Here is an 8,912-nt window from a genome sequence, read left to right on the forward strand (position 1 = left end):
ATTTTTTTTCCTGTCAGAAAGTTTGCCACAATTAACTTAGTACCCCCTAAGGGCATCTCCAATGGGGGATGTAAAATTACACCTCCACTTAGGCTCCACGTAGATACCATTAGAATTTTACAACTCTAATTGCAAATTATTGTATAACCTATAAATATCCACTCTATACTCTCCAATAGAGAAGTGTAAAAAAAATTGGATTTTAAACTCGGACGACACTTAAAGTGACGTTTATCTTTACTTTAGAATTAGAAAGGGACGATATTTAAAGTGACGTCCGAATTTTTTTTGTTCAGACGTTGGTTAAAGTGTCGCCCCTACGGTATACCACCTCATTGGAAATAGATTTTTGACATTCTATACGGTTTACACCCTCCATTGGAAATGCCCTAACCAAATGTTGACAGGAAAAACTGCAAAGAAATTTGCAAATCTTGTTGGAGCAAATTTGCTACCTAAATGAAAATTCAACCCAATTAGCAATCAAACGGCATCAAATGCAATTCTCCCATTATAAATTGTCTTAGCCTACTATGATCTTGAAATTTTTTACATGGAAATTTGTGGTAAACTTGCACTCTTCCACCATGTTATCAAAGCAGCCTGAATTTAAAACAAGCACTTGAAGTTTGAATTAGGTTCTCTATTCATCGAATTGGAACCAATAATCGAAGAGTATTGGTAATTCTCATAATGATAAACCTACCAATGTTAATTCTATAATTTCCCAAAAACGAAAGCGTATAATTATCCCGAACAAAGACAAACCTACCAGCGTTGAAAATCGAAATATCTGTTTCATTTGTTAGTGAATTTGTCTCAAAATTGTCTATAATTGTTAATCTTGCTTTTCTACTCTATACAATTAAGTACGAAAACTCTTAAATGAGTAGGAACGAAATGAACTTTACAATGATTATACAAGGGTCAGGGGATCAAATGGTTCAGGCTTCATTCATATTATGGCGTTCATTTGGATATCTTACTCTTTATTTATAAATGAATTTTTATATTTGTAGGTAACAGCTGTTAGAATAGTTGTATGAACACAGCAATTAGAATAGAACAGAAAAAACAGTAGACAAGGACAGCAGTAACATGTAACAACCAAGGCGCGTATGTATCTCCAATTATTACAACCTAAGAGATTACTGGTCTTAATTCCTTACTCTTCTCTCAGTTTTTTCTCCCTCCCTCTTTTTCTCTCTCCCTTGTCTTTATATCTTCTCTCCTTTCTAACCGCTCTCTCTCATTCGTCCATCCACTCTGATCCTTCGTGCCCTATCTCGCCATTTGTCCCTCAACATTCACCGCAGTTCTCGGCAGTTAGGGTTCCACGGCTCCGATCCGGTGCACCCTGTAGCATCCTCCCTACTCTGCCTACATCCCACTCGCCACCCAAGACATTCACCGCAGTTCTCGGCAGTTATGGTTCCGCGGCGCAGATCAGCTGCACCCTGTATTCTTTTCTCTATTCTGCATACTGGCCATTCGCCACCAATGATATCCCATGTCATGAATATGACCCCTACATATGCCCTTTCTTGGTCCTATTGATAGTCCGCGGACAACCGATGGGGCCGAGACCTAACAATTTCCAGGCGTGGTTTATCTTTATTATTTTAAGTTGTTCCATCTGTTGCATGACACGTGTTCTATCATTACTGTCGCGTGGGAACGGCGCATGCGCCGTACAGAACTTGACCTTTCGATTCTCGAGGCCCCATGCGTCACATTTCCCCTGGTTCCTTTCTTTGCAATTACCCTTTTACCCCTGTCTTTATAAATCCCACCCAAACCTTTCACTTTCCTCAAAACCCATAAACCCCTCGTTCCTTTTTATTTTCAATCCTCCATTTTTCATCTTCTCCAACCTCTTCAACTTCTTCCTGCTGTTCCTCTATCTCAAGGTTTCTTCTTGCACCGCTTGCGTCTCTTTTTTGGTCATTCCACCGCCTTGGTTGTTGTTGCATCTCAGGTTTGTTCTTCACCTTCTCTCTCCCCCTCATTTATTTGCTATACTCAATTTTCGGTATTGTTTTCACACTCTTTCCTTCTCTCATAGCTTGTATTCTTCCCCATTGCTTCACTCGAACCATCTTAGTGTCTATTGCATTATGTCGGGATCGATTCGGTGGATACCTCCGCCACAAGATCCGATAAATCCGGTGCCTCTCCATCCAGATCTAGCCACTCCACGGCGAACAGGTCGGAATCTCCGGCCTCTAGCTCTGCCAGCCCAGCCGCTGTACCATCTACATTAGGGCGGAAGGCTTCTCTTCCTCCCCCACCATCATACTACTGCCGCCCTAATTTAGAAGCAGTTAAAACTGCCTATGGCATCCCAGATGACGTGTTACTAGAGCACGTGACTGGCATCACCCATTTTCCCCACTTGGTAAAACCGCGGCCAGGATGTCTTGTCGCGATTATTGGCCAGATAGCGGCCGGCTTGCATTTCCCCTTAACTCTTCTCGATATCGAGGTATGCAACCATTTCAATATTCTGCCTTGTCAAGGCATAGGTAACTTCTAGCGAGTTATGTATGCTACTAACCATTACAACGAAACCCACACTCCTAAAATCCAACTCCGCGACATAATTGCTCATTTTTATTTGAAAAAGAGCACCAAATTCAGAAGTGTAGGGTACCAATCTTTTTGTATACGTCCGCGGAAGAAGTCTTTTGTTCTCCGCATTACAACTTCTGACAAGGTGTGGCATCATTATCCATTGTATGTGTCTGGAAGTTTTATTTCGGCGGACCTCCCTTTTGAAGTTTCTTTAAGGCATCTCAATTTCTTTACAAGTGGTAAGTAAAGCCCCTTGAATCCCAAATCTTCTGCATAACCTTGCTTTTAATGTGTCTTCTTTCTGTGGCCCAGGTTGGAAACCCGATTCTCGATCTCAATTCTACGACGGCATCTCTTTTAACATTTTTCAAGGACTCCGGAATCTAGGGAGTAACCAGTGTAAGGTTCTAGGCATAGACCCCGACAAAAGCAACCCTCTTTTGCTTGACCCCTCTCTTAAAGACATAGGGAAGTACCAAGGTCCCCTCTACCGTTTGTCGCCACCCAAAGAGCGCAAACCCAAATCCTCCCCCTCCCCCAAAAGAAAACGCAAAGCTCATCGGTCATTCGGTTACACCACCAAGATCTCCCATTCGAAAGCCGCCCAACGAGCAGCCGCTCAATCCCCGCCCCCCTACAGATACCGCCCCCTCTTCCTACTCTGCTTTAGCGGATTGGGAAGACGATTTTGCCCACCCCTCATCTGTTCCTGCTACTGACATGGCCTATAGCAAACTTAAACTCTGGGACAATGACTCAGAAGGCGATGAGCCCACTGAAGTTGCAGCTAAGAGCCCTCCAGCCAAAAAAGCCCGGACTGCGGTTCCGCCTTCATCAGAACCACCAACTCACTCACCGCGGCCCACAACTCCCTCTCGCCTCCCTAGAAAGGAACACCATACATCAGTCCCTCCTTCTTCTGGTGCTATGGAGATATGGCACCCGCAATTTAAGGCTCGAGACCACGATGTAAATATAAATGATTCAGCCCTTGACAACCCCGCAGTCGCGGCGTCTTTGTTTTTCAGCTCTCCTCTTCCCAGAGACCAAGCATACGGCGACTCAGGCTCATTCGCCATCTCACCGAAGCATCCATCTATACTGGCTGGGAAAAGGTATTTTTAATTTTCTCTTTTCGTTCTTTTCTTTGTAATCCTTTCTAACATGTATTTCCTTAGCTGAGTCTGGACATCAGCTACGTGGTGCGCAGACCTGACCAACATCCTGGACTCTCTGGAGGTCGCGAAACACTAGATTAATGGCCCCAACGGTTGGAAAACTAACCATGCCCAGTTGGAGAAGGACCATGATAAGCTTCGAATTGTTGCTTTGAAGGCCTAAAAAGCTCTTCAGCAAGCTGAGGACAAGCACCGTGATTACGGCAGGAGTCACCTCCAAAATGGAGAGCCAAAGGGAGGCGGAGAAACTCGCCACTCAGGCCGCTGTGGACAAAGCTGTGAATGATGCAGCAGATCGATTCAGAGTCCTAGCTGAGAAGAAGATTGCTCGCGAACTGAAGAGTCAACTTAAAGAGCTTGCTGCGGCTGGTCGTCTACTCCCCATTCTCGCCTCTAGTCCAAGTCCCTGATACTCAAATTGCCTTGCCATCTCTCGCTGTACCTGAGGTTGCTCCCCCAGGGCTTCCCATCGGTACTTCCAGCGCGGTCACCTCCCCCATCGATGTGGATGCTGACTCTAACACCGCGGTGGAAGTGGCTGAGGTTTCTTCTCAGTAGGAGGGGGTTGAAGGGCAACAATAAATTGTTGGAAAATGTAATTCAGTACTTTGTGGTTATTTTGTTCATCTTCTGACAGTATAAATTTGAAATATGTTTATTTGCATGTTATGCCCGCTTTTCTCCTTCAAATATGCCCACTTCCTCTCATAGTATGAAACCACCTTCAAATGTTATCCACAACATTTTGTAATTCCTTTTATTTTTTCACTTCCTCTCATAGTATGAAACCACCTTCCATTACTTCCTCAATCAAAATTGCACAGTCACAACATTTTGTAATTCCCATTACAAAAGTTGGACTTTGGTTTCACTTATCTCCTCTCATTGCAATTTATTTTTAGTAGGTTGTGAAGCCCTGGGGCAACTAAATTTGCCCCTAAGTTTATTTGGACATTAGTACGCGAAGGGCTCTTCCCCCCCGCTGTCTTTGGTCAGCTGTGAAGCCTTAGGGGCAACTCACTTTGCCCCCATGTCGATTTGGACATATAGTCCACGCGAAGGGCTCGTCCCCCCTGCTGTCTTTGGTCGGCTGTGAAACCCTGGGGTAACTCAATTTGCCCCTAAGTTGATTTGGACATTCAATACCCTGGGGTCATTGGATGAAACACACACTTTTATTTCAAGGATATAACAATCAAAAGACAAGATATCATTCAAAAGCAAGTTTGATCTTACTCAACTACAATAGAAAGAAAACTAACTAAAGAATGCTTCCATTATGGAATTTTTTCAACATTTTGATATTCCATGGGTTATCTATTTTTTCTCTGCTGAAGTCTATAACTTGTAAGTTCCAGAAGTACCCTTCTCCGTCATGACATATGGTCCCTCCCAGTTGGGACCCAGTTTACCCTCATTCTCTTTCTTAGTGGCCGGTGTAACACGTCGCAGCACCAAATCCCCAACCTTGAAAATTCACGGCTTCACTCGTTTATCATACTGTCTCTGCAACTTTCGATGGTATTCCTCCAGTCGTATGCGCGCTATTTCTCTTTTTTCCTCTGTGAGATTCAACTCTGTGGTTAAGATCCTCTCATTTATTCCCAATTCCACAGCTCTGGTTCTTGTCGTTTTCTCTATCATCTCCACCGGTATGACTGCTTCTACTCCATATGTCATGACTAGAGGTCCGCGGTGTGGTACGATAAGCCCATAACACGTGATTCAACTCATCCGCCCACGCACCTTTTCGACTCTCAAATTTTCTCTTTAAATTATCCATTATGATTTTGTTCGATGCCTCAGCTTGTCCATTCCCCTCATGATTGTAAGGGGTTGAGAACCCCTGCTTCACCCTAAACGCCTGAAGAAACTCTCCCGCACTTTTCCCCCAGTAAACTGAGTTCCATTATCCGCGATGATCATATGTGACATCCCGAACCTACAGATGATATTCTCCCATAAGAATTTCTTCACGTTCTCTTCCTTAACCTGTTGCAAAGCCACACCCTCCACCCATTTGGTAAAATAATCAGTAGCGGCCAACATAAATCTCCTTTTTCCGCTTGCCATGGGTAGAGGCCCCACAATATCCAGTCCCCACATGGAGAACAACCAAGGGCTGAACACATTGTGCAAGGGCTCAGTTGGTGAATGTATGAACGGTGCAAACCTTTGACATTTCTCACATTTCTTGGCATACTTTGTGGCATCTCTCTTCATATGGGGCCAAAAATACCCCTGTGATATCAACCTGTGGGTAGTAGTTCGCCCTGCAGAATGACTCCCGCAATCTCCTTCGTGAACCTCCGCCAGAACTTTTTGTGCCTGTCGCGGACCTATACATTTTAGCAACGGTCCCCTGAAATTTCTCCTGTATAGGTCACCGTCCAGCAATGTGTACCTCTGACTCAGTTGTTCCATTCTTTGCCTCTCCTGTTTATTCTCTATCTCTACTCCCCTCAAGAAAGTCTTTATTGGTTCCATCCAACCCTGATCCCTCTCAGTGGTGAGCCAAACCCCATCCTCATTTGATGTACTTGGCTTGCTCAACACCCTAACTTCAATAGACCGACCCTCTGAACCAGGAAGAACTGCCGCCATATAAGCTAAAGCATCGGTGTGTCTATTCTCTCCGCGGCTTAGGTGGGCAAACTTTATTTTGTCGAACGTGCTTGCCTTTCGCTGTAGGTGTAGGAACCGTTATTTTAAGAATCAAGATTTCTACAAACCGCGAGAACCCACGCGCAGCGGAATTAATGGGTTCACGGTTTTGGATAGGAATCATACCTTTTAGAATCGGCTAAAATGTAATATCTGAGAATCAAAGCTTTATCAAATCCAAAATCAACCCCTTGATCTTCTGTTGTATTCCTTTAGAATAGATTAAATGTTGTGTGGGCAACAATCTACCAATCCCCTTCTTTCTCACAAAACTAGATCCAATTTTAGATCTATCTTTCCTTGTCTCTTTTTCTAATATAGTGAATAGTGAATTTCAGCCAGAGAGAGAGTATTCTATTTATAGGCTACAACATGGACCATGAGGAGAAATTAGGGTTGGGCCTCCTGACGGGCTTGGGCTTCCCATGTTCACCCAGAACACACAACCCAAGTTCGTCAACAAATGACTTATTCCACTAAAGGCCATTGTTGCACTACCGCCATAATCCCAAATTCCATGTCAGCATTTATGGGATCCATATTATATGCTCGTTGATCTCCCCGTGTTTAAGATATAGAATGTCCGTTGATTAAGTCAAATTACAAACAACTACATTAATCAACTTCTTATGTCCTTGAGTAGTACCACTCAACCTCATTGTCATGTCGAAATAAATCCACCTGCAGGGTTTACATGACAATTTTTTTGAGCTCCTCAAGGGGACATCATCAACCCGACTTCTTGCGGGACATGGATTCCTTCTATAATCAACAACACACCTTACATACAATGTCATTACCCAATCCATCGAGTTTGTTGATTCACAAATGAATCTCACTCATTGATGACTTAAAACAATGTACAATGCATGTAAGTGCCTGTTATTATATCCGGATTAGGAGAACAAACATCCATAATAACAGAGGCATTTTTTCTCTTATATAGTCAGTATAAAGAGAAACAACCTCACTTGGTCCTGTTCAATACACACAAAGTGTACTAGTGTAATCATATAGTCAAGATAGACTAATATCAGATTATACTACAACCGTACTAATGGTCTGTCCAAATCTATCTAGGTTGTGAACGATTACTTATACTTTATAAGGTACAGATGATATGATCTTCTGTGTGTTCACACCATATCATCTACAACATAAAGTATAAGACACATGCATATAACTAATGACATATATAATATGCATAATATTTGCCCATATGATTCTCATTCAAAATATAAAGAATTAGAGTTAATACAAAAGTAATGCTTTTAGTATATAACCCTATCAGTAGGACCTCAAGGTATCTCGCCATCCTTGGGCAAGCGAGCCGCAAACCCTCCATTCACTTGACAAACTACCAAATTGGAATCTGAGAAAATAGATAACTCATTCACCCCCATATCTTTGGCTAAGTCTAATCTAGCTATCACAGCTTCATATTCAGACTCATTATTTGAAGCCACGAACCACAGTTTCATAGATAGCTCAAGGCGATTGTTCTTAGGAGTCACCAACACGACCCCAATTCCATTTCCTGTATCCGTAGCAGAACCATCTGTGAAAACTCTCCACCCATTGCGCATATCCCAAAGATCCAAAGGATCGCGTCTGACCTCCCTTTCAAATTCCATTACCATTTCCTCTCCCCAAGTGGGATCCTCTGCCGAAAATTCGGCCAGAAACTCAGCCATGGCTTGTGCCTTTTCTGCCATCCTGATTTGGTATGTGATCTCATAAGAACTGAGTAATACCGCCCACTTCAGCATTCTACCTGACTTCTCGGCCTTTAACATTTGTTTTAAGGGCAAATTTGTTACTACCACCACAGAATGAGCTTCAAAGTAAGGCTTCAACTTAAGAGCTGAATATATCAAAGCCAAAACATACTTCTCAATCCAACTGTACCGGGTCTCCGCATCTAGTAGGGTTTTGCTTTGAAAGTAAATTGGCTTTTCTATCTTGTCGACCACCCTTACAAGAACTGAACTTATCGCGTACTCGCTAACACCTAGATACAAATGCAACTTTTCGCCCTGTTTCGCCGTGATAGCAAAGGTGCCTTCCCTAGCTAACCTTTCAACTCTTGAAATGCTCCTTCACATTCCATGGTCCAATGGAAATCAGGAGTTTCTCTCAGTAAGCGGTATAGAGGCCGACACTTGTCCGATGACTTGGAAATGAATCTATTAAGTGCCGCGACCTTCCCAGCCAGTCTTTGTACTTCCTTCACATTCTGTGGAGATGGCATTTCAATCAATGATCGAATCTGCTCTGGATTCGCCTCTATTCCGCGGTGGATGACTATGTAGCCTAGAAACTTTCCTGAAGTTACCCCAAATGTGCATTTCTCGGATTGAGTTTGAGCTTATGCTTGCGCAGTATGCCAAAAGTCTCATGGAGACCTTCTAAGTGTTCCTTTTCCGACATGTTTTTTTCCACCATGTTGTCAATATATATTTCGATCCCCTTTCGAATCTTGCCTTCGAACATCTT

At 43.1% G+C, this 8,912-nt stretch overlaps 1 protein-coding gene across 1 annotated transcript; it reads right to left on the bottom strand.

Annotated features, from left to right (window-relative positions):
- Nucleotides 1–7,714: 7,714 nt before the first annotated feature.
- On the bottom strand, nt 7,715–8,667 carry LOC147482958 (uncharacterized). Its single transcript, XM_086579464.1, has 2 exons — nt 8,493–8,667; nt 7,715–8,280 (listed from the first exon to the last, which is right to left on the bottom strand). The coding sequence occupies exons 1-2, from the start codon at nt 8,665–8,667 to the stop codon at nt 7,715–7,717; spliced, it is 741 nt and encodes a 246-aa protein (XP_086435590.1).
- Nucleotides 8,668–8,912: the final 245 nt, after the last annotated feature.

Source organism: Coptis chinensis, chromosome 8, assembly GCF_015680905.1.
Source record: "Coptis chinensis isolate HL-2020 chromosome 8, ASM1568090v1, whole genome shotgun sequence".
Lineage (NCBI taxonomy): Eukaryota > Viridiplantae > Streptophyta > Magnoliopsida > Ranunculales > Ranunculaceae > Coptis > Coptis chinensis.